This window comes from Marmota monax, unplaced genomic scaffold (assembly GCF_021218885.2).
Source record: "Marmota monax isolate L192 unplaced genomic scaffold, Marmota_monax_Labrador192_F-V1.1 WCK01_AAM20220418_F8-fsc00179, whole genome shotgun sequence".
In the NCBI taxonomy this organism is placed as follows: Eukaryota; Metazoa; Chordata; class Mammalia; order Rodentia; family Sciuridae; genus Marmota; species Marmota monax.
The window spans coordinates 757,578-784,306 of NW_026695200.1; the positions used below are offsets into that span (position 1 = coordinate 757,578).

A 26,729-nucleotide genomic window follows, 5' to 3' on the forward strand; every position below is an offset into this window, starting at 1 on the left:
AGGAGGAATGGAGCCAAGCTAAAATTGTGATTGCTATAGAAGTAGACATTCATATTAGCCAGTGTAAGGAGACGTGGTTAAATTTGTGGTTTGAATTAGATTTAACCTTGATTAGACATGATTTCTTTTTCTTTTTCTCCTCTCCCCCACCCCTTGTTTTTCTGTAGTAATAGTGATTGAACACAGGGTGGTTCTTCCACAAAGCTGTACCCCTAGCACTTTAAAAAAAAAAATGTTTTGATACAGGGTCCCAGTAAGTTGTTGAGGCTGTCTTCAAACTTGGAATCCTCCTGCTTTAACTTCCTGAGTCACTGGGATTATAGGCAGGTGCCACCATGCCTGGCTTTGATCAAACATGATTAAGGAAACGTTTTGTTTTTGCCTTGATCCATTAGTCACAGAGTGACTTTATTTGATATTGGAGTTCTATTAATTTATTCTGTCAGTTGTTTTGCCTGTGGTCAGGCCAGCTCTGGCTCTTAGGGACTGCTTTTTTTGACTTTTATGTAGTACAAAATTTAGTACTGTATTTAAGAAATAGAAATATGGAAATAATGGGAGTTAGGACCAGGAAGCATAAAATTTTCCTCAGGTTATATTTAATGAGAAATTGAGATTGCCAAACATATGGCACACTATGAAAAATATATTATGTTCATTTTAACACTTGCACAAGAAAGAATTAAATAAGCAATTGTTGTATCTTTAAGCCCTTCTGATGCCACAAGGGTGGTTCTTCCTTAGTAGATGGGGATGTTGTTAGAGCCTCTCAGGTTATGTAAGAACAAATGGCTTATTTAATATTTTACTTTTTAAAAACAATTTTCTTTGCTTAAGATATTCTTAAAGATTTGTAAATCAAAACAAAGACAAATTTTAAAAAGAAGAATTGGGTTCTAAGTCACTTTTTTTAAAAAATATTTTTTAGTTGTAGATGTACACAATATCTTTATTTTATTCACTTATTTATTTTTATGTAGTGCTGAGGATTGAACCCAGGGCCTCACATGTGCAGGCAAGTGCTCTATCCCTGAGCTACAACCCCAGCCCTCTAAGTCACTGTTTTGAGTGGCAAATTACTTTTTATCAAAGGATAAGAGAAGTCTTAACATTATTAGTTTGTTTTTTATTTCTTAACATATTCAAGGTACCAAAAAGAATTTTGAATGTGGTGTAATTAAAAGTTTCTTAGTGGTTCTGTCCCCAGTGCCTCCCCCTCCCCAGGCCCCAGCCCAACACAACTTCATACTGTGGAAAATTATAAACATATGTAAAAGTAGAAAATATAGTATAATGAATCTCTATGTGTCTATTAGCTTGAATTGTGGTCAATTTATAGCTAAAATTGTTTCCATGGTTCCTTCTCTTGATTATTTTGAAGCTAGCTCCTGATGTTATATATCATTTTATCTGTTAAGTATCAAGGCACATACCTCTAAAAGATGAGGACTCTTTGTAAAACATAAGTAGCTGCAATTTTACATGGCTAGGTATGTTTTAATTTTTAATTGTGAGTTTATATTCATGATAAAGATTTCTCATCTGCTTTTCATGCTTCCCTAGCTTTCAGTGCCAATGGGAAAGATATCATTGTCGACTTCCCTCAGCAATCTCACTGGACTGGGTTATTGTCAGAAATGGAGTTGGTGCCTAGTATTCATCCTGGGGTTACGTGAGTTTTAATTTTAATGATTGCTAAATTCTTTTGGGGAGGAAGGGTTTTCTTTTGAATTAATTTTAATAAATAAATTCATCTTTTTCTTATCAACTCAATGATTATTTTAAAAATAGGTGTGATGGCTGTCAAATGTTTCCTATCAATGGATCCAGATTCAAATGCAGAAACTGTGATGATTTTGATTTTTGTGAAACGTGTTTCAAGACCAAAAAACACAACACCAGGCATACATTTGGCAGAATAAATGAACCAGGTAGGGTAGAATGGTTATCCATCAAATATCGCTAGTAAGATAATCATTGTGGGAACAAACATATTGGAATTTTTTTTTGGTAGGTTCATAGGTAAATAGTGAGCACAATTGAACAGAAGTGTTGGTCCTGCTCACTGCTGCCTGTTTTTATAAGTAAGGGGAGGAATTAAGGTAACAAGTTTTGTTTATCCATTTGTCTGTTAGTGGACATTTGGGTTGTTTCTGCCTTTTGACTGTTGTGAATAATTCTGCTGTGAACTTTGATGTTCAGGTATCTGTTTGAGTCCTTGTTTTCAAAACTGTTCATTGTGTATCTAGGAGTAGGCTTGCAGGGGATTTGGTAATTCTTTGTTTAATTTTTGGAGTTATTGCCAAGGTACTTCTAAGACTAGCTGTTCCATTTTATATTCCCACCAGCAATGCAAGTGGCTTTAATTTTTTTTCCACATTCTCACCAACCCTTTTAATTTTCCAGGTTTTGATTGATCATAGCCATTCTAGAGGTATCTCCTGTGATCCCTACCCCCCATTCCTAATACCTTGGATTGAACCCAGGGATGCCTAACTACTGAGCCACATCCCCAACCCTTTAAAAAAATATTTTATTTAAAGACAGATTCTTACTAAGTTGCTTATTAGGGCCTCATTAAGTTGCTGAAGCTGGCTTTGAACTTGAAATTCTCCTGCCTCAGCCTCCGGAGCTGCTGTGATTATAGGTGTGAGACACTGTATCTGGCTCTCACTGTGGTTTTAATTTGAATTTCCCTAATGATAACTATGTCAAGCCTTTTTTTGTTGTTGTTGCTTTTGTATACCTTCTTTGAGGGAAGTATCTTTGCAAATCCTTTGCCCGTTTGAGTTCTTTGTGCATTATGGATATTGTACTCTAATCAGATATGTATTTTAAAATATTCTGTCCCATTCTGTGGGTTATTTTTACTCTTTCATAGAAGTTCCTAATTTTTTAAGAGATATTTTTAATTGTAGATGGACGCAATACCTTAATTTTATTTATTTATATGTGGTGCCGAGGATTGAACCTAGTATCTCACATGTGCTAGGCAAGTGCTCTACCCCTGAGCCACATACAACCTCAGCCCAGAAATTCTTAATTTTAATGAAGTTCCATTTTTCTCCTTTTGTTGCTTGTGCATTGGCATCTTGTTTTGCTTTTATTGTCAGTTTAACCATTGCCAAATTGAAGATTGTGAAAATTAGCCCCTGTTTCTTTCTAAGAATTTTGTAGTATGAGTTTTTAACTCTTTCATCCATTTTTTAAAAAAAAATGCGGATTCTTTGTTTTTTTAAAAAAAATCTATCTTTGTTTATTTATTGTTATGTGGTGCTAAGGATCAAACCCAGTGCCTGACATGTGTGAGGCAAGCACTCTACCATGGTGCTACAGCCCCTCTTTGATCCATTTTGAGTTAATTTTTAGTCTAAGGGTAACTTCATTGTTTTGCTCATGCATACCCATCATTGCCAGCACCACTGGTTAAAAAGACTGTCCGTTTGGTCTTGTTGGCTCTCTTGTGGAAAGCCAGTTGGCCATAGATATGAGGGTTTATTCTGAATTTTCATTTCTGTTCTGTTTTTCTGTTTACCCTTAGCCAGGTACCTGTGAGAGCTTTGTGAGGCCTCTAAATTTCTTTTCCCTTTTCAAGATTGTTTTGGCTACTTGGTGTCCCTTGAAATTCTGGGTGAATTTTGGGGTAAATTTTTCCACATTTGTTAAATAGAAAAAAAAAAAAAAGACATTGGAATTTTTTTAGGGATTATATTGGATCTATATATTACTCTGGGTAACATCCTCATTTTAATAATATCAAGTCTTCCAGTTCATGTCTTTGCATTTACTTAAGTGTTTTTTAATTTCCTTCAACAACATTTTGTCATTTTTGGTGTACAAGTCTTACACCTTCTTGGTTAAAATTATTCCAGTGAAGACTTGTTTTTCATGCTATTTTAAATGGAATTTTAAATTCCATGAAAAAGGAATTTTAAATTCCATGAAAATGGAATTTTCATATATTTTAAATGGAATTTAAAAAATAAACTTCCATTTTGGTACTATTTGTTGCTAAGATATAGAAACTTTTTTTGTGGCTAGTGTATACATAAACTGATTTTGTGTGTATCCTACAACTTTGCTCACTTTAATTTGCTCTAATGTTTTTTTTGTGTGGATTCTTCAGAATATTCTATATATAAGATAATTTCATCTATAAACAGAGGTAATTTTACTTCTTTTCAATTCAAATGCCTTTATTTATTCCTCCTCTTCGTCCTTCATTATTCAGCCTTTTTTCCTCATATTGCCTCTGCCCTGTTCCCTCTTCCTCCTTTTTGGGGACTCCCCTTTAACCTGTGTTTGACTTAATCTCTGTCCAGGAAGTATTTTACTTCTCGTTGTGGTTTCTAAATTGTTACTTTTCAGTTCTTAATTCTAGGTATTTTATTACCTCTTCAGCTCAGTAGAGTCTACTGTGAACATTTTCAAATTTGATTTTTGCTCTGCATTTACAAAAGCATTTTTATTTTTTTGTGGTATTGGGAATTGAACCCAGGCCTTCTTTAAGCTAAGCAGATGCTGTACCACTGACCCACATCCCCGTACTTTTTAATAAGAATATTTCTGTGAGGAGTATTACTGAACTATTCCCACAACCTGTCTGAGTACTTTTTGTTTGGAAATATACTCTTGCGGTTATCAGAGAGTGGAATGAATTAAAGCATTATATAGACTTAATAATTTGGTGTAAAATACCAGATTGATAAGGTTTTTTGAAGCCATTTTTGATATTTATTAACTGTGATTTTTAATAAAGTTAGAAGTTCATCTGTATATAATATTCCTGATTTCTTGGTCATGAAGGTTTTCTCCCAGTTTAGCAATTGTTAACTCTGTTTTTGACCATGGGAAATAGGACAGTCTGCAGTCTTTTGTGGCCGTTCTGGAAAACAGCTGAAGCGCTGTCATAACAGTCAGCCAGGAATGCTGCTGGACAGCTGGTCCCGCATGGTGAAGAGCCTGAACGTGTCATCCTCTGTGAATCAAGCTTCTCGTCTGATTGATGGCAGTGAGCCCTGTTGGCAGTCATCTGGGTCACAAGGAAAGGTAGTGTGCAGCAGTGATAGGGCAGGGAATCAAGAACTGCTTTCATTTAGGTTTTTAAAATGAACTTTGAAAAACCTACAGTTTTAGCGATGGTACCTGTTAGTACTCATTTTATGTTTCAGGTCATAAATTGTTTTGAAATAATAGAATAACATGCCATCCAATTTTTCTTGTCAAGAGTTTTCTTTTCTTTTTTTTTTTAAGTTGTAGGTGGACACAACATCCTATCTATCTATCTATCTCTCTATCTATTTATATGTGGTGCTGAGGATCAAACCCAAGGCCTCACACATGTGAGGTAAATGCTCTACCACTGAGCTACAACCCCAGACCATCAAGAGATTTTAAACAGTATAAGTAACAGATTTCATCCAACTAATCAATTGATAGGGGGTGTTGTAGGCTTTTTTTGTTGTCCTTTTTTGCTAAAAGCTGTGAATTCCAATTCTGGCTCTGGTAAGAAGTGTTTTTTTTAGGATGGCCTGAAGCTCTCTTGGGCAAATCCTCGTGATTGCACTAACATGTGGGTTTACCTCCTGTGGGCATATAGAGCAGACTTGGGCAGAGGGATATTTTCTTCATCTTGATCCTAGTATTTTCTCTCACCCACTCTTTTTTTTTTTGGTATCAGGTATTGAACTCAGGGGCACTAGACCACTGAGCCACTTCCCCAGCTCTATTTTGTATTTTGTTTAGACACAGGGTCTCACTGAGTTCTTAGTGCCTTGCTATTGCTATGGCTGGCTTTGAACTCATGATCCTCCCATCTCATCCTCCTGAGCTGTTGGGATTACAGGCAAGAACCTGGCTTCTCACCTACTCTTTATGGTATGAAGGAGCACCCTTGGTCAGGAGTCTATAAATATATTGTTTCTTGGACTTTGAGTGAGTGATAGGGAGGAATTTAAATACAATTTAAATACACTTTAAATACACTTTTCTGACCATGCATGTGACATTCTTGTTTCTGCCAGGGTAATGCATTATTGTCTCTCATGCTATATTTTACATTTAAAAAAATCTCATATAAACTAAAGCTTCAGTGATACTATTTTAATAGCTGAATTTTGCTGAGAGTTTTTTTTTTTTTTTTTTTTTTAAAGCATTGGATTCGTTTGGAGATTTTTCCTGATGTTCTTGTTCATAGATTAAAAATGATAGTGGATCCTGCTGACAGTAGCTATATGCCTTCCCTGGTTGTGGTGTCAGGTAATGGAATTCATTTCTCAAAATGAAGTATCTTCTATCTTTTAATAAAATTCTTTTGTTTAATTCCTTGATTTTTTCCTTTTTCTAGGTGGAAATTCCCTTAATAACCTAATTGAACTAAAGACAATCAATATTAACCCCAGTGACACCACAGTGCCTCTTCTGAATGACTGCACAGAGGTAAGTAGCAGTTGTCCTGCTCCTTTTTAATGATTTACAAATGGTAAGGGAGGTGGCTTGGATATTGGTATTCTAGCACTGAGCCCCATTCTTCTTATATTCTGACTAAATAATCCATCATACTTGTTTAAAATTTAACATTATTTTGGCAACTTGTTTTATACAACTTGAATCTGCTATTTATCAGATCAGTTTGAAAAGGAAATAAGACATTTCATTCTCACTATTTTACAGCATGCGTAAGTGCCCCTGGTACAAGTCAACAGGCATTTGATGAGGGCACTCTTTGCATCTGCACTTTTTTTGTCATCATTAGTCTGCAGTGGGTTTTCTGACCATGCATGTGAAATTGAAATTACTTTTTTTGTTTTAATAACCTTTGGTGTCAAGTGCTGAACTTGTCATGTGGTAGCAGTCTTTCAGTTGACAATAAGATAGCTTTTAGAATGACTCCACATTTATTGTATTTCTTACAAATTCTGAGACAATCATTGGGGGCTGTTTTAAGCAGTAAATACTACAAATCATCAAGATTCTCTTCTCTCAAATCCTCCAGTAAATCTTTTCCACATATGATACAGGCACAATTCTAATATATGAAGTGTATTTAAAAGAATATCAATTAACATAGTTTTCTCTACTACGTGCACTACTGTTTTGTGAGGACTAATTTAATTGGCACACTGATAGTAGATAACAATATTGTATTCATTCAAAGTTTATTATACTTGAGTTTACTTATAAATTACCAAATGCAATATATCATTCGTGTGTGTGTGTGTGTGTGTGTGTGTGTATGTTGCTGGGGATTGAACTTGGGTCTTTGAGAATGGTAGGCAAGCTCTCTGCCACTGAGATACAACCCAGCTCTACCATTCCTTCTTAATTTCTAAGCTTTATTTGAAATTGACAAATAATATACCTGCATTTTGACACATCATACATAAATGGAATATAACTTCTCATTCTGGTTGTACGTGGTATAGAATTATACCAGTCACATAATCATATATGCACCTAGGGTAATAATGTCTCATTCATTATACTATCATTCCTACTCCCATACACCCTCCACTCCTTTCATTCTCCTCTGTGTAATCTAAAGTACTTCTGTTCTTCTCTAGCTGCCCCCCACCCTTATTGTGAATTACCATCTGCATATCAGAGAAAACATTTGGCCTTTGGTTCTTTGGGATTGGCTTACTTCGCTTAGCATGATATTCTCCAGCTCCATCCATTTACTGAAAATGTCATACTTTCATTCTTTTTTAAGGCTGAGTAATGTTCCATTGTGTATATGTACCACATTTTCTTTATCTGTTCATCTGTTGAAGGGCACCTAGGTTGGTTCCATAGTTTAACTGTTGTAGAATTGAACTGCTATAAACATTGATGTGGCTGTGTCACTGTAGTATGCTGATTTTAAATCATTTGGGTATAAACTGAGGAGTGGGGTAACTGGATCAAATGGTGGTTCCATTCCAAGTTTTCTAAGGAATCTCCCTTTTGCTTTCTAGAGTGGTTGCATCAATTTGCAGTCCTACCAGCAATGTAAAAGTGTACCTTTCCTCCCACATCCTCGCCAACATTTATTGTTGTTTGTATTCTTGATAATTGCCATTCTTACTGGCGTGAGATGAAATCTCAGTGTAGTTTTGATTTGCATTTCTCTAATTGCTAGAGATATTGAACATTTTTTTCATATATTTTTTGATCAATTATATTTCTTCTGTGAAGTGTCTGTTTAATTCCTTAGGCCATTTATTGATTGTGTTATTTGTGTGTGTGGGTGTGTGTGCGTGTGCATGCGTGCTTGTTAAGTTTTTTTTGAATTCTTTATATGTCCTGGAGATTAATGCTTTATCTGTGGTGCAGATGGTAAAGATTTTCTCCCATTCTGTAGACTATCTCTTCATGTTATTGTTTCCTTTACTGTGAAGAAGATTTTTAGTTTGATTTCATCCCCTTTATTGATTCTTGATTTTAGTTTTTGTGCTTTAGGAGTCTTGTTAAGGAATTCATTTCCTAAGTCGATGTGGTAGAGATTTAGACCTGCTTTTATTTCTGTTAGGTGCAGGGTCTCTGTTCTAGTGCCTAAGTCTTTGATCTACTTTGAGGTGAGTTTCATGCAGGGTGAGAGATAGGAGTTTAATTTCATTCTGCTATATGTGGATTTCTAGTTTTTCCAGCACCATTTGTTGAATAGGCTATCTTTTCTCCAGTGAATGTTTATGGCACTTTTGTCTAGAATGGGTTAACTGTATTTGTGTGAGTTTGTCTCTGTGTCTTCTATCCTGTACCATTGGTTTGCATGTCTGTTTTGGTGCCAATACCATGCAGTTTTGTTACTATAGCTCTGTAGTATAATTTAAGGTCTGGATTTGTGATGCATCCTGCTTTACTTTTCTTGCTATGGATTGCTTTGGCTACTCTGGGTGGGTCTCTTATTTTTCCAAATGAATTTCATTATTGCCTTCTCTATTTCTATAAAGAATGTCATTGGGATTTCAATAGAAATTGCATTAAATCTGTGTAATGCTTTTGGTAGTATGGCTATTTTGACAATGTTAATTCTGACTATCCAGGAACATGGGCTGTCTTTCCATCTTCTGAGGTCTTCATCAATTTCTTTCTTTAGTGTTCTGTAGTTTTCATTGTAGAGGTCTTTCCCCTCTTTTGTTAGATTGATTCCCAAGTATTTTATTTTATTTGAGGCTATTGTGAATGGGGTAGTTTTCCTAATTTCTCTTTCAGTGGATTCATCACTGGTATATAGGAATGCATTTGATTTATGGGTATTAATTTTATATCTTGCTTCATTGCTGAATTCATTTATTAGTTCAGAAAACTTTTTGAGAGGTTTGGTATACATTATTTCAGAACTTCCTAGCTTTGAGAGTCTAGGTTGAGAAGTCAGCTAAGATCCAAATTGGTTTCCCCCTGTATGTAATTTGATACTTTACTTTTGCAGCCTTTAAAATTCTATCTTTATTCTATATGTTAGGCATTTTCATTATAATGTGACTTGGTGTGGGTCTGTTGTAATTTGGTACATTTGGAGTCATATAAGCCTCTTGAATTTGATTTTCCATTTCATTTTCTGATATTATTTCATTAAAAATATAGTACATTCCTTTAGTTTTTATCTCCATCTTCATCTATCTTGATAAATCTTGAATTTGTTCTTTTCAAGTTATCTTATAATTCTTGGAAGTTCTGTTCAGGTTTCTTAACATGTTCTCTCCGTGGTCTTCTCCATTTTCAAGATTATATATTTTGTCTTCATTGTCTGAGGTTCTGTCTTCCAAGTGGTCTAGTCTGTTGATGCTTTCCAGTGAATTTTTAACTTGTTTATTGATCCCTTCATTATGAGAATTTCTGCTTGATTTCTTTTCAGAATCTCTATATCGAAGTGATCTTTTATCTCCTGAGTTTTATCTCTGATTTCAGTCCTTACATCATCCTTTATGTTGCTGATCCATTTAACCATGTACATTCTAAACTCCTTCTCTGACATTTCTTCTACTGTGTCATCAATGGATTCTATTATTGGAATATCTTGATTTGTTTGGGATACTTGTACCATTTTTTTTTTTTCATGTTGTTTGTGTGTCTGCCCATCTTACAGTGTGGATCTAAGGCAGTACAGTTTCTTCCCTGTGGACTTACAGTGTCCCTGAAGATTTCTAGTACCTTGCCTTTCAGGAAGAGACAAATGATAACAACACCTAGTGCAAACAAAGTTCAGTCTTAAACCAAATAACTTCTATTAAGTTGTCTACAGTTGTGTCACAATAAACAGAAAAAATGTGTTCAATTTTTGTCTAGAATATAAGCAGTAAATTTGCAAAAGGGTTTACAATTTCAAATGGTGGACAAAAAACAGTAGTGGTGTTGTTTTTGAAGAAGGAGGGGAAAAGATACAAGTAAAAAATTATAGGAAGAATGAAAGAGGAATTAATAGAGGTTGGCTTGTTGAAAAGCTGTCTGCTTTTCTTGGTTCCTGCCTCGGAGCTACCAGGGAAGTGACCCCTCTATTCCACTGTATTGCTGATTTCCTAGTTACTGTTCATTCTTCAATATTATTGAGCTATTTTGTGATATACTGATTAATTACTATTAAAATCACTATTAATATATAAGTTGGAAAATTATAAAAATGGAAGATAATGAAAAAACATGCTTGTAATTCCAGTGACTCAGGAGGTGAAGGCAGGAGAACTGCAATTTTGATGCCAAACTGGGCAACTTAGTGAGACCTTGCCACAAAATAAAAATTAAAAAAATGCTAGGGATATATAGTTTAGTGGTAGAGTGCCCCAGGCTCTTTCCCCAGTACCACAAGAAGAAAGAAAGGCAAAGAAAAGAAAAGAAAAAAAAAAAAAAAACAAAAAACATTGAGCTTTTCTGAGAAAAGATAATACTGAGTTATAGTGAATTTTAATGTTCACTTATTGTTAGGTAACTGAGGGCAGTTATTAGTTTTATGTATTTTTGTGTTTTAACTAAATCAATAACTACAGTTAATTAAATCAACAGGTGAGATTGTCATTTATAAGTGGTGTACTTAATGTAAGAAATTTTCAATTCAGAACAATTTATTCTGTAATATTTGATAAGTACACAATAGTGTATATCATATATATAAGAATATGAAGCATTGTATGTAAAAAAGAGTCATGACCTACCATCTATCCCACAACTAACTAAAATATACCATTCCTTTGGAACTGTTAGACTTTTGTATGAGTGTTCTTTTTTTTAAAGTAAGTGTTATGTGCTTCCTGATATATATCACTTTGTTTACATGTAATACAGTGATAGGGGATTTTCGTCTGTGCCATGATAAAAATGTAACTTGCCAAATATAGGGTGCAGGACATTTGTAGGACAAACACATGAACTTTAACAATCAAATGGCAAAGAAGTAACAGAGGGAGCTTGGATCTTGTTTATGTTCTGAATTGAACAGCCAATAACAAAATGACAATCAGAACATTTTGATCACTGTAGCGTTATTAGACGATATAGGAATTACTGTTTGAGCTATGGAAATAATAATGTGGATATGGTTTTTAAAAATTCCTTAATTTAGTAATAAATACTGAAGTTTTAAAACAGCATAATGCCTGGAATTTTCTTATCATAATCCATATATGAGTAAGATGGGTATATGTTGATAATTATTGAACTGGGTGATGGGTTATGGAGTTCTTTGTGCTTTTTTCTCTAATTGGGTATATTCAAATATTTTTATTTTGTTTTAAAAATTATGAAGGTTCCATGACTATCTGACATTCAATCTCTTCATACTTAACACATCTTGGTTCATGAAAATGCTAAGAGAAGAAGGTTTGTCATTCAGTAAGCCTATCATTCTATTTTATTTTAGTAAGAAAATTAGTCTAAGCCTTAAACAGACATATCTGATGAATTAATGACTTTTTTTGAAGGCAAAGATTACTAAGATATGGCTGTATTAATTTTTTTTAAATTTTTTTACTTTTTGGGTACCAGAGATTGAACTCATGGGCATTCAACCACTGAGCCACATCCCTAGCCCTATTTTTTGTATTTTATTTAGAGACAGGGTCTCACTGAGTTGTTGCTTTTTGCTGAGACTGACTTTGAACTTGCAATCCTCCTGCCTCAACCTCCTGAGCTGCTGGGATTACAGGTGTGCACCACCACGCCCGGCATTAATGGCTGTATTAACTTTGATATCTCATTTGGTAGTTCCAGAACTTAAATAAAGGATCCTAACATACTGCATGTCCTGTGTCTCAAATGTTCTGCTCTTTAGCCAAAATAAAAAAAAATAGAATGTGTTTGAGTCTAAAAAGTATACATCATTGTTTTCCTGTCTAGTATCACAGGTATATTGAAATTGCGATAAAACAATGTCGGAGCTCTGGAATTGACTGTAAAATTCATGGCCTCATCCTCCTGGGACGGATTCGTGCAGAGGAGGAGGATTTGGCTGCAGTTCCTTTCTTAGCTTCAGATAATGAAGAGGAAGAAGATGACAAAGGCAACAGTGGAAGGTAGGAGTTATTTGTTACTTTTGCTCACTTATCTTCTGCCTCATTCCCAAATTCTGACTTTCAAAAATAAATATTTAATTAGAGTATATTTCATAAGGAAAGTGGTCTTATGCTATAAGAATGTTTGGAAAGCCTTAGCTTTCAAAAGTTGCAATTTAACTTTTAAAGAAAATATTTAATATAGAAATACTTCATATTTAGAAAAAAATACCTTTTAAAGAGTGAAATAAAGTAAATAAAGATGTCTGATTTTTCTACCTGAAATATCACTGTTGCTAGTTTGTTATAATATCTTATATTTGTTTCAAGACAAAAAGTTTTTACTTTTTTTCCAAAATGTATTTTCCTACAGAAATGTTATGGTATAATTTATAGCTTTTTCTGCTTAATCATTTTATCATTGCATTTAAAAATTTTTAAACATGCAGTTCAGTGGCACAAAGTACATATGCACTATTGGCAATGTCTAGCCATCACCACCAGCCGTCTCTGGAATATCCATGTCATTAGTTTGCTGTATACAGTTTTGGAGTCCAGTACTTCATCTTATGACTGTTCCTTTCTGAATGAACAGTGTGGCAATGCCTGATGCTATGTTCATCAATTTAATGTGTATCTATGGAACACCTACCACAGTCCAGTTCTATGGTGCACATGCAATAAAACCAGACAAACTCACCTTATTGTGTTACTATGGCTGTGTTCAGTGGCAGGAAGGATGCCTTGTGAGTCTATAGTGGAGGCTTATCTCTAGACCATCCTTACAGGGAAGAGTCAGTGTTATCAAAGCAGAATGGGTGGGCAAGGGTACTCCTAATATGGGGAGTAGCATGTGCCAGGTGAAATCAGTATCTGCCATTTGTGCAGTGGCTGCTCTAGGCTCCATTTTACCAGCAGCAAACAATGAAGATAATTACAGTTTTTATAAGTTGTATTTTCCTAGATTAATTGGAATAAGTGAAATTGCTAAGTCAAAGGGTATACAAAATAAACTGCAATGTTTTCAACATTCTCAAGGTGTTCTTGGGTTGCTAGTGGGGCTAGAGCCCTCCACAAATGTCCTTTTCTCCAAGTTCTTCCCAGCATGTGACATAAGGAGACACAGGAGCTCTTCCTGCCCTGCTGTTAAGCACATTTTCTTAGTCATGGATGGCAGCAACTATGGTAATAAGTCAGGTTATCCTAGGGCTCTGTTATCTTGGGTTTGGATTCTGCCCTGTATTTTGTTTTTTGAAAATGTCAAAAAGTTTTATTGATGTTGAATAACCTTTTATATTTCTATCCTGTTTTATTTCAAAACTTTTGCATGTAAGTTGAAAAAAAATTAGTATATACAGCATTATCTTATGTAGAATATATGTTAGGCTGTACATTGTATCTGTTTGCATTAATTAAACTTTTAAGGAATTTTTAAATTTAGTAGCTACTAAAATGAATTGGACAAATTAAACTAAAATATGTGCCATATATGTGAAATAACCATAAAGTTTTGGGCTTTACTCATTGACCAGATTTTTACATGATTGAACATATTAACAAAAGGAATCTATATATTTTAACATAATAGTGCTTTTCCTGTAGGGTATCATTAATTAGCTGATAATTTCCAGATGAATCAGTGATTTTGGCATTCTCCCACAAGCCTAGCTTCCAGATGGGATGTGCCCACAACAACCATGTGTAGCAGATCTCTATTCTGACTGGTTCATATTTTCATGCTACCAGTCATTAATCATCCAGAATATCATTCCTGGTTTCCTATCCATGTTTTTGACTGAAAATAAGATATTTTAATACCTTATGCATCAGCGTGCTCTACTGTGCCTGGTATCACATGAAAGAGTTTTCCTACATTTTTATTTCCAAACCGTAAAATTCTGGTTCCTTAAAGTAAATATATCAGGATATAACATTAAAAAAAAGAACACCTAACCTATCTAGAACCATTTAATCTCTTTCACCTTAGTTTATAAGAACAGAACAAAGGCAAATACAAAGGCAATGTCCCAGACCCAAAAGAAGCGGTTCCTTAGCACTTGGCATCAAACTAAAACAATCTAACACTGTGTACTAAGCACTTCCTGGCTTTATCAGGTTCAAGAATGAGTACTTTGGCCGCTGTTGATTAAACTTCCAACCTAACAGAGCTAGGTCAGAGACAGGAGGAGTAAAGTGGAAGGAGTAACTCATCCAAGGAAAGGAGATGAGGACCAGTGTTGTGGGCAGGGGGAGGAAAGAAAGAAAGAAAGAAAGATTTTGCCTCATGTATCTGTGTTAGAATACCTCTAACATCATACAGGTACATTTGCTTTAATCTTTCTTTTGGAAACAAATAGACAATAAAGATGGTTTAGGGATATTGCCACAGGCCATTCCCAGTGACATTCCACATTTCCCTAGTGAGTTTTTTTTTTTTTAAGTTGTAGATGGATAGCTTGTCTTTATTTTGTTTGTTTGTTTATTTATAAATAATGCAGTGCTAAGGATTGAACCTAGTGCCTTACACATTAGGCAGGTGCTCTGCCACTGAGCTAAAGCCACAGCCCTTTCCCCAGTGTTTCTATGCATCCTGGTGAAGGATGGGAATTGTTCCGTGTCAGAACATTTGTTATGTTCAACTTGATATTTAAGAAAAAAGACATTCATAGTATATCATAGAAAGATCTGTATCAAAAATAGCTAAAATTAGATTGTGGTAAAACTTATGTAGATATTTGAAATTTTATTGTATTAAAACAAAACTTTGAATTTCTGACAGTAACCGGAAAGCTTTGATTGATTGAGGTTGCTCTTTTTATAATTTTTTAAATGTTTTATGTTGAATAACCTTTATTTTTGTGTTTTCCTTTGGGTAGCCTTATTAGAAAGAAGGCCGCAGGGCTGGAATCGGCAGCTACAATAAGAACCAAAGTGTTCGTGTGGGGACTGAATGACAAGGACCAGCTGGGCGGGCTCAAGGGCTCTAAGGTATCTAGATCTCCCTGGGCTGACACTTTGCATCACCTGCTACTCCATGACTGAGGAGGAGGCTTGCCAATGCCTTTGTCCTCGAGAAGCTCAGCAATGGCCAGCTTCTTTTGAAGTTTTTAATAGTAGTCTATATGTGTGTGCTGCAACTCCCCACCCCCAATTGAACAGGCCTTGCGCATGTTAGGTCTACCACTGAGGTACATCCCCCAGCCTCTATATGTGGTCTTTATTTTATTTATTTATTTATTTTTCAGTACTGGCAATTGAACCTGGGATCCTTTGAAAAATGTTTTTATTTTGGAACAGTATTTTGCTAAGTGCTAATGTTGACCTCAAACTTAGGATCCTCTGCTTTAGCCTTCTAAGTAGCTTGAATTACAGGCATGCACCACAATGCCCAGCTATATGTGGTTTTTTACAAAAGTAATTGTAAGCCTTCATCCTTAGAAAATAGTTAACTTTAGATATTGTTGTATTATTGCTATCTTAAAATAAACTAGAAAATAAACTTTTGGAACAATTTGGCAAATGCATAGATGAAAATTATAGATCATAACTATATTTTCAATAAACGTTTCTTCTTATCATGAACAAAGTGTGTAAAAATGTCATAATGGTACTAAGATGAGCAAGATGTAACTTCTGCTCTTTGGACACTTGGTACTTGAGCTACTACCATGTGAAATAGCTTCTGTAGGGAAAAAAGTTCTTTTGAGCACAGAGAAACAAAACACAGGTGCATGTGCACATCTATACTTGTCAGCTTTGAAGGGCTTGTTGTGGGGAGAGAGACCTTCATGTTCTCATTGATCTTGTTGATATCATGTAACCATAACTGTGCCATACCTTCTTGTTTCTAATGTATACTTAATCCCATAAATAATGAGATAAAGAGTTAATTTATAAAGTATTATAACTGGTTTAGGAGAAAGAGCAGATTTTTTTTTTTTTAAAGAGTAGATGTAATAAATGATGCATTTGAACTAGAGTTGAATGCAATATACCTTTCATTTTTCAATGTCTTTTGTATGAGGAGTCCTAGAACAAAATTCTTGCAATTTTAGTTCAAACGATTTTCTCTTTAGATGAATAAATCTACATCCTTTTTTGGGGGGTGGGGGTACTGGGGATTGAACTCTGGGCACTTGACCACTAAGCCACATCCTAAGCCCTATTTTGTACTTTATTTAGACACAGGGTCTCACTGAGTTGCGTAGTGCCTCACTTTTGCTGAGGCTAGATTTGAACTCATGATCCTCTTGCCTCAGCCTTCCCAACTGCCAGAATTACAGGAGCACGCCACTGCGCCTGGCTATGGTTAAGTGGGGTATTTATTACTTGTCCTAAGTCTTCTTATTACCTACATTGTAAAGCAGCTCAGATGGGCTACGGTTGTGGCTCAGCTGTAGAGCACTCGCCTAGCATGTGCAAGGCTCTGGGTTCAATCCTCAGCCCCATGTAACAATAAATAAATAAAATAAAGGTATTGTGTCCAACTACAACTAAAAAGTGAATATTAAACAACAACAACAAAGAAGCTCAGAAAGTTAGAATTCATTTATTTGGAACCTGTCCTTTCTAGGTCCAACTAAGCTTCATCTTTATTTGAATAACTTTGAATTACATTTATGTTTTAGAACCCTATTTTAGAAGCCCTATTTTGCAAGTGGGCAGTGACAGTAAACTTTGGGTATCTCAGCTATGCTAGTGCAAGGCTCTATAGTAGTTCCTGAGTCATGGTCACTGTTAGAAGCTGGGATTCTGCTTGCTCTCACACATGGAGTTTTCCTATGAAGGTCCATTAGGGTTCCAAGGTTGTGATGGAAATTCTTACTTCCACTGCAGTAGTGACTACATGACAATTTCTAAGGTGTGGAATAGTAAAGGGTTTCTTAGACAAAGGGTGCCAAGAATTTTAAGTTAAATCATACTCCTCTACAATGGCAAATATACACATATAATTTCTTAGTGATGTGTCAGAATCAAAGTGAATGAGCAGGACATGGCTTGAAATAAAACAGTTTACCAGAAGTTTGTTTTTATCTTTGCATTATGGGTATTTTACTTTTCACCTTTTGTTATGAGACTGTTCAAATTTAGCGAGGTAGAAAGATTAGAGTCATGAGCCTTCATGTCCTTATTTCCAACTATAAGAGTTATGGATAACTGTCTACATTTTTTACCTACCCACCCCTCTGATCTGGTTTATTTTAAAGTACATATCAGTTAATCCTTTTATCCTTAAAGTACTTCAGTGTATGTCTCTAAAGATAAAGAGTTTCTGTAGTTAATATAGTCATATAAATTAACAATAATTCTTATATCATCTAGTAAGAGCACTTAAAATTTTAGAAAATATAATTATTTACAAATTTACAAATATAATTATGTTTTTATTTCTTTTGGTTTTAAAAAAATAAACCTATTCTAGATAAAGGTACCTTCGTTCTCTGAGACTCTGTCTGCTTTGAATGTGGTACAAGTGGCTGGCGGTTCTAAAAGTTTATTTGCAGGTATGATTATTCTAATATATAAAAATTTATGAATTGCACTTAGTGAGGGTGCATGTGCACACATGCACAAATTTTGTGTTGGGAAAAGTGAGTCTTCTCCTGGCTCTTGTTCCTTGTAGTTACTGTGGAAGGGAAGGTGTATGCTTGTGGAGAAGCTACGAATGGCCGACTGGGACTGGGCATGTCTAGTGGAACAGTCCCCATTCCGCGGCAGATTACGGCCCTCAGCAGCTATGTGGTCAAGAAGGTGGCAGTTCACTCAGGTACATATCCAGCATTAGCATTTGCATGCAGAGTAAGCCTGTGCTCCTATTCTTCAAATAAAAAAGACCCTTAAATAATTTTCCTTAAGGTATTCTCACATTCTTTTTCAAGTCTTTATTAATTTATTAAAATTGGATAATGTAAATCTCTAGTGGTCTGGAATTTTAACTATTGGTACTAAATGCTAAATGAGGTTTTTGTTGGTTTGTTTTTTTTTTAAGCAGCATTGTTGGTATTTTAGATGTATAGATGTACCCGTCAGAGTATGGGGTGTTTGTTGGGCCCATTGTATCTTTGATATCATAAAGTTGTGTGCTTAAATGTGTGTTATTTTTCTGATGAGTCTGTGACTCATCAGATTTAGCAAGTGTTTATGAACCCCAGTGCTAAGAAAGATTGTTTAAAAAAGATAATATCATTCTCCTTCAATTTAGAGTACCTTTACTGAATAGTGTTTTAAAGTTGTGTGGCAGGCCTTTGAAAAATAGAATTGTGTTAGTTACAAAGCTCAATTTATGCCTCTATTGGATGGAGTTAGATCTAAACCTGTATAACTGGAAATGCAAATGATAATGCTAAAGTAAGCCAAAATTTTACTTTTCTCCTCTGTAAAATTATAGAGGTAGGGTCTGGGTCCATCCATATGTTCTCTGCGTCCACAAAGAATGTTAGCTCTCCTTGTCCACCTCTGTGTGAAGTTGACCTTGCTGCTTTAGCCTTCAGTTCCAAGACCTAGGCAGCACCAGATGGCCTATCCTGTAGCCCACAGAGCCCTTTTTTGAGCTTTCTGTGGACAAAGAAGGCTGGGAAATGTGCTTAGCACATTATAGCACTGATAATAAGGGAGTTCTATGGTAAGAAAGAGGAGAGAATGAATGTTAGGGACTAGAAGCCCCACCTATCATACTGTCCTCAGAGCCCAGGAGCTGGCAGGACATCAGGTATATAACCAGAGGTCGTGCATATAATCCTGAGGTGGGGGTGTGTGGACTGGGAGAGTATTCCATGTTGTGGAGAGAACTGATATGCTTTGGGAACAGTGAGTATAATATTAAACTTACTTAATTGATGGTACTTCTGCTTAAATAATTTCACCAATGGGTGTGCATTGCAAAAAAGCTTAAATTGCCACCATATTTGACAATTTGCCTAATGACAAATATACTTATTTCAACGTCTTCCACCTAAATTTTTGATCTTTTATACATGAACATAGTTGAAGCCCCATTAATAATCAGCATTATTTTTCTGTTTCTTTGTAAGTACAAAAATTATTTTTTAGAGTTAAAATTTATGGTTTATTTAAAGTTCTCTAAATTTGCATATGTGCTACCCAGAAAGCCTTCATAATAACTGTAAGTGTTGATCCTGTTTACTCATCATTTATTTAACACATTCACTGAATATATGCTACATGCCAAGTGACTTGGGTAGTTATACTGTGACCTTTTGTATGTTGCATATTGGCAACCTATGTGCATGTCAATGTTGCAGGTGGCCGGCACGCCACAGCCTTAACCGTTGATGGGAAAGTGTTCTCGTGGGGTGAAGGTGATGATGGAAAACTTGGACACTTCAGCAGAATGTAAGAATGTTTTCTTCAGTCTTACTTCTTAATCAGAAACTGTAACTGAAAATAATAGTGGGTACCTTTAAATAGTTGTTTTGCATAGGATAGGTTGTTTGTGGACTAGATATGTGGAAAAATATTTCTTAATTTTTTAAAATTGTATACAGACACAGTACCTTTATTTATTTATTTGTTTGTGGTGCTGAGGATTGAACCCAGTGCCTCACATTTGCAAGGCAAACACTTGACCACTGAGCTACAATCCCAGCCCAGAATTTTTTTAACAACATGGATGAACATATGATTTGGCTTCACATACTGTTTTAAGTTTTGATAGTGAAGTTTGTTTGAAGATCTTTTGTTGACTAAAGGTAGATTAGTGTAGATAACTTTCTTCTTTGAGAACAGGTGGATTGATTGTAGGGAGTGTAATTTGATATTGTTTTAGGAACTGTGACAAGCCAAGACTTATAGAGGCCTTGAAAACCAAGCGCATCCGCGATATTGCCTGTGGGAGCTCACACAGTGCGGCCCTCACGTCCAGCGGGGAGCTGTATACCTGGGGCCTTGGAGAATATGGCCGGTTGGGACATGGAGATAATACAACACAGCTAAAGCCCAAAATGGTGATTATACACATTTTTGTTGCTTACAGAAAGCTTACCACCTGATGATTTTAAATGTAGATAAGCCTCAAGTCTAGGAAAGTTCATAAAGATGTGCATTATTGGCTTTTAGTCTGTGGAAAAAAATTTCCTTTACTTTCTTGGTGTCTGTGCTTGATTCTGTCTTTAAATTTGTAATTGAGTAGGTGAAAGTCCTTCTTGGTCACAGAGTAATCCAGGTTGCATGTGGAAGCAGAGATGCACAGACTCTGGCTCTCACTGATGAAGGTGAGCACCTGTTGTGGTTTTAAGTTTGAGGGTGGGTAGGAATGTATATGAAGTGCTGGCCTTAAGTAATATTTTTTAAACCTAGGTTTGGTATTTTCCTGGGGTGATGGTGACTTTGGAAAATTGGGCCGAGGAGGAAGTGAAGGATGTAACATTCCCCAGAACATTGAAAGACTAAATGGCCAGGGGGTGTGCCAAATTGAGTGTGGAGCTCAGTTCTCCTTGGCTCTCACCAAGTCAGGAGTGGTGTGGACATGGTACGTATACTACCTCACTGCTGCCAACATTTCTGTGCTTTGTAAGGCATGTGTGGGGATCCTTGACCTCACATCAGGCCCACCTTGGGTGCTCGTAAAATCATTGTATAACTTATCCTGGCATCTTTTTTTGTTATTTGTATTGAGAATAGGATTAATGATGATATTACAAGGAGAAAGTTCCTGTTATCAATGGGTCATTTTGAAAAGAATGCTAGGGAAATTTTAGCCCACTTGCCTTTCCTATTCAGTTGAGATGTCTGTGAAGTGTTTCTTCCACTTTCCTTTTTTTTTTTTTTTTTAATATATATATATTTTTTAGTTGTAGTTGGACACAATACCCTGATTTCCTTTATTTATTTATTAAAATATTTATTTTTAGTTGCACACAGTACCTGTATTTTATTTATTTTTATGTGGTGCTGAGGATCAAATCCAGAGCCCCGCGTGTGCGAGGTTGAGCTCTACCACTGAGCCACAACCCCAGCCCCTTCTTCTACTTTCTTACTATACCAAAACCCCAATGATAAAATGAGAGCAAAATAGACATTTGCATCCTTTGGTCCTAGAAATTTTATGTGTGATTCTTGCAAAATCTTAATTTTATTACAGTGCAGCATAGTGGTGGCCAGACCAACCTTGGAAGCTGTGTTGGGCCCTAGTGCTAATCATGACCAGTAGCAGCTTGAAAAAAGTGTATATCAGATAGATCTTTGGAAGCAATGTCTGCTTTTCTGTCTCTTATATGAAAAGTCAACAATAGTAACTTAAATATTGTAAAACATTTTACATTGGTAAGGATTTTGCTAGCAGAATTAATTTTGAATTCATAGAGTATGATTTTAGATGTAAGTTCAAAGACCTTGAGTGCTGTGTGTGATGTTTCCATCAAGCTGTCTCTAAAAAAGGTGAGAGCATGAGTATTTTCTTGTGTATTGTTGCCAGACTGTAACTGTATATTAACATTCACACTGTTGGCCTCTCCTCAGGGGGAAGGGCGATTACTTCAGGCTGGGCCATGGTTCTGATGTGCATGTGCGGAAGCCACAGGTGGTGGAAGGGCTAAGAGGGAAGAAGATTGTGCATGTGGCTGTTGGGGCCCTGCATTGTCTGGCGGTCACAGACTCAGGGCAGGTAAGGATGCCAATGGCCTGTATGTTACTACCCTTCTGCAGGGTGGTTATGATATAGCACTTATCTTGCCAGAACAATTTGGAGTGGGCAACTTGGAAAAAGTCATTCCATTCTAAAATCCACATGGGAATTATCCTTGAAGGTGCTCCTCCTGCTAATAAGGTATTAGCAGTATTTTGTTAGAAAATTGATAGCTGATGGAGGAGATACATACTACATTTCAGAAATAAAGAAATAAAGTTAATACTTGATTTATTCTTATTCTGCTCCTTTGGATGCCATACTTTAAAATTCATTTATGAAAACAAAACTATTATACTTTTTTTTTAAAAAAAAGTGAATTCTATGATTACGTAAAGTCAAAAAGCTAATTACTTGAAAAATATGTATGTTGTTTTTGATCTTGACAAAATGAAGGAAAAAATGTTAACTATACTTAGTTGATGAGAGGATTCCCTGTTCTATAACAAAGTAAAATGGATAAATTGATTTGATTTATATTAAGTAAACATGCATATCTACTTGTTGACAAGCATCTTCATGCTTAAATTTTTCTTAGCTGTGGTTCCACACGTGCCATTTTATAAGACTGTACCATGGCATATACTTTAAGCATTAAGTAAATTTTAAGAAAATTATCTGACATGTTGAAAACTGGTTTTTTTTTGTTTTTTTTTTTTAATCTAACAGGTATATGCTTGGGGTGACAATGATCATGGCCAACAGGGCAATGGCACAACCACAGTTAATAGAAAGCCCACATTGGTGCAAGGCTTAGAAGGTCAAAAGATCACCCGAGTAGCTTGTGGGTCATCGCACAGTGTGGCATGGACAACTGTGGATGTAGCCACACCCTCTGTCCATGAGCCGGTCCTCTTCCAGACTGCAAGAGACCCTTTAGGTGCTTCCTATTTAGGTAACGCATTTTTTGTATCTTCTCTGTGCTTCTTCTGTAGGCTGTAGCAATATTATAGATTTCTGTAATAGTTCTGACACATTGGAGGTTGTTAACTGTATTATGAACCTGAAGGCACAAAATCTTGTGTATGCATGGGGAGGGTAGGTATCTTTACAGTGTTGAATAATCCAGCCAACAAATACTGTGTGTCTCTTTGGGCCTTTAATTTCTCTTAGCAATATTTTATAGTTTGAGTGTGCAGGTCTTGCATATCTCTTTCAAATTTATCTCAAGTGTTTCAGATTATGAGTACCATTATAACTTTTTAAAAAGATTGCTTATTCCTTGATACTGTATAGAAACATTCAAGTTGCTCCTTGCTAGCATATAGGAATATAATTAATTTTCTTCAGGGAACTTCATCTTTCTATGAAATTCTCATATAATTATTTTGTTTTCATCTTCTTTCTCTCAATGGGGGTTATATAGTGTCCACTACCATTTGCTTTTTTTAAAAAAATTTATATATGACAATGGAATGCATTACAATTCTTACTACACATATAGAGCACAATTTTTCATATCTCTGGTTGTATACATAGTATATTCACACCAATTTGTGTCTTCATACCTGTACTTTGTATAATAATGATCATCACATTCCACCACCATTAATTACCCCATGTCCCCTCCTTTCCCCTCCAACCCTTTTGCCCTATCTAGAGTTCGTCTATCCCTCCCATGCTCCCATTTGCTTTTTTATATATCTGAGTGTCATCCGGGTTCACCAGTTACTAGCTATAAAGACTGAGTAAGTTACTTAGCTTTCTTAGCTTTCCTGTGCCTTCCTTTTCTGGTGTAGATGAAGATGAGGCTCTACTTAGTCTTCTTTCAATTTATAATTGCATATTGGTGGTCTTTTCACATCACCTTGTGTGTATAACCTTTTGAAGTATACTTTTTTTCACTCAGCACAATCCTCTGGAGATTCATCCAGGTTGTTGCATGTATCCAGTTTGTTCCTTAGTATTACTGAGTAGTATTTCCTGGTTTATTCACTCATTGAAGGACTTTTTTTTGATGATTTCTATTTTTGGCTATTACAAATAAACCTGTTTATGTCATCCATATCTAGGTATTTGTGTAAAAATAAGTTTGGCTTAATTGCCCAAGAGTGCAATTGCTGGATCATATGCAGAATTCATGTTTTGTTTGGTGCAAAACTTGTTTAGAGTATGCTGTTTACATTCTCACTATCAGTGGATGAATGACCCAATTTCTTCCATATTTTTACCACTATTTTTTACTTTTAGCCTTTCTGATGTCTGTATTAATTTCATTGTGGTTTTAATTTGTGTTCTCATAATGACTAATGTTAAACATCTTTTCATGCGCTTATTTACTATTTATATCTCTGGTGACATGTAGATGTGGCATTTCTAATTAGATTTTTTTCTGTCTCTGGAATATGTTTTTAGTTATTTGGTTTAGAGAGTTCTTTATATTCTAGGTGATTTTAGTCCTTTAGCAGCTCTGTGGTATGCAGATGCTTTCTCCAGGTCTATAGCTTATCTTTGCATCTTCATAGTATGAAAGTTTCTAATTTTGATATAGTCTATTTATTAAATTTTTCTCTTATGGATCATATTTTTGGTATTAAGTCATAAGCATAATTTCTTTTTCTTTTTTCTTTTTTTTTTTTGGTACTAGGGATTGAACACAGGAATTTTTTCTACCACTGAGCTACATCCCCAGCCCTTTTAATTTTATTTTTGAAATTTTGAGACTGGTCTCATTTAGTTGCAGAGAATGGCCTTAAACTTGTGATCCTGCTGCCTCAGCTGAGTGGCTGAGATTACAGGTGTGCATCATCACATCCAGCTCCTAAGTATACTTTAAAAAGGGTTTTCTCCTGTGTTCTTTTTTAGATTTATAGTTTTATGTTTTATACGTAAGTAATGGGCTTTCTATAAAGTATGAAATTTAGATTGAGTTTTTTTTTTTTTAACTTACTTGAGTCCATTTGTTGAAAAGCTGGCTTTCCTCCACAGAATTGCTTTGACATATTTGTTAAAAATTATTTGGGTGGGCTGGGGTTGTGGCTCAGTGATAGAATGCTTGCCTAGCACATGCGAGGCCCTGGGTTTGATCCTCAGCACCAAATAAAAATAAATAAATAAAGGTATTATGTCCAACTATAACTAAAAAAATATCAGTTGCACATATTTGTGTGGATGTATTTTTGGGAGCTCTATTTTATTCTACTGATTGTTATGTAAGTACCACACAGTCATGATTTTATTAACTTTATACTAATTTTTAAAATTGAATAGACTGTTCCCCTTATTCTGAACTCTTTCAAAATTGTTTTAGCTATTCTAATTCCTTTGCCTTTCCATATAAATTTTAGAGTAATCTTGCCTATATATCTAAAAACTCTTGCTGGAATTTTGATAGAAATTGCATTACATCTGCATATCAGCTTGGGTAGGATGGGCATCTGTTCTTTGTAAAGTTTTCCAATCCTCAAACATGGTATGAGTTTGATTTATTTAGTTCTCTTTTGATTTCTTTTATATTTGTTTTGTAGTTTGTATCTGTTCTCAGAGCTCCTCGTTAAATTGGGATTCTAGTACTAGAGTAGCTATCAATCTTGCTATAATGGGAGATAAAGGGAGCTGGTACAGATGTGTATAGATGTGAACAGTGTGTACCTTTCACAGGATGCTTTTTTTAGCTGGCAGATGGACTAATGTCTGGTTGTCCAGCTTGCAACCAGAAGATTTCTCACGTGGAAATTTGTGCTGGCAGACATCCCTGTGACTCTTGTGTCTGTGTCTGGTTTATGCCTGACCTACCATCACTCATGCGGGGAGAACTGAAACAGCCCCTGGTTATTTGAATGGAGGGAGCAATTTAATACACCACCATAATAGAAAACAAGTTCAAAGATTTTTACTTTCAGATCCTGGGCAAGGAGGGCATGATGAGTTGGGAAGTCAGTCTTCTAGTCTCTGGGTCACAGGAGGCAGAAATAAAGAGTGAGAAAGAAGGAGAGAGAAAGAGAATACACAGAACAACTAGTAGTGCAAATAAGGGAATAGAGTGTGGGTCACTTTAAGTTTGTGGGCACGTACCTGAATGGTTGGTTTAAAGGAAGTGCAGGCAGAAAAAGTGGAGCCCAGACTCCTATGCCTCTGGGAGAGATGCCTCTCAGTTCTTATTTTTGGTCACAGGCTTGAGTAACTTAGGTATAATGTTCTACTTATAATGCCTAGGCAGCATTTTAAAATTGATGGACCTTTATTTTATTCATTTATTTATATGTGGTGCTGAGAATCGAACCCAGTGCCTCACACATGCTAGGCAAGTGCTCTACCACTGAGCCACAATCCCAGCCCCCTAGGCAGCAATTTTTGCTGTGCCCTTCTAAGTACAGTAGCATAGTATGCAAGTTCTGTATGTGTTTTGTTATGTTTATCACCTCTTTCTCTCTCTTTCTTTCTTTCTCTCTCTCAAGATTATGCCTGGTCTGGTGGCACATACCTGTAATTCCAGTTACTCAGGAGGCCTAGGCAGGAAGATCATAAGTTCAAGGCCAGCCACTTGGTGAGGCCCTAAGCAACTTAGCAAGACCCTGTTTCAAAATAAAATGGGCTGAAGATATGGCTCAGTGGTAAAGCACCCCTGTGTTCAATCCCCAGTACAACCCCCTCCCCAAATGTTTGTTATGGAATTTTTATTAAAT

The 26,729-nt window shown here is 35.7% G+C and overlaps 1 protein-coding gene across 6 annotated transcripts in view; it reads left to right on the plus strand.

The window, feature by feature from the left end:
* Herc2 (HECT and RLD domain containing E3 ubiquitin protein ligase 2) overlaps window positions 1-26,729 on the plus strand; it is a 190,168-nt gene that overhangs the window by 102,000 nt on the left and 61,439 nt on the right. For all 6 annotated transcript variants that reach the window (XM_058574077.1, XM_058574074.1, XM_058574078.1 and 3 more), the window contains exons 51-65: window positions 1,564-1,672; window positions 1,792-1,931; window positions 4,859-5,049; window positions 6,153-6,258; window positions 6,347-6,438; window positions 12,307-12,482; window positions 15,338-15,449; window positions 17,884-17,965; window positions 18,085-18,228; window positions 19,724-19,814; window positions 20,248-20,425; window positions 20,611-20,692; window positions 20,778-20,949; window positions 21,939-22,083; window positions 22,774-22,999. In XM_058574077.1, coding sequence (XP_058430060.1) covers window positions 1,564-1,672; window positions 1,792-1,931; window positions 4,859-5,049; window positions 6,153-6,258; window positions 6,347-6,438; window positions 12,307-12,482; window positions 15,338-15,449; window positions 17,884-17,965; window positions 18,085-18,228; window positions 19,724-19,814; window positions 20,248-20,425; window positions 20,611-20,692; window positions 20,778-20,949; window positions 21,939-22,083; window positions 22,774-22,999 — 2,046 coding nt within the window. The remainder of the gene's footprint in view (window positions 1-1,563; window positions 1,673-1,791; window positions 1,932-4,858; window positions 5,050-6,152; window positions 6,259-6,346; window positions 6,439-12,306; window positions 12,483-15,337; window positions 15,450-17,883; window positions 17,966-18,084; window positions 18,229-19,723; window positions 19,815-20,247; window positions 20,426-20,610; window positions 20,693-20,777; window positions 20,950-21,938; window positions 22,084-22,773; window positions 23,000-26,729) is intronic.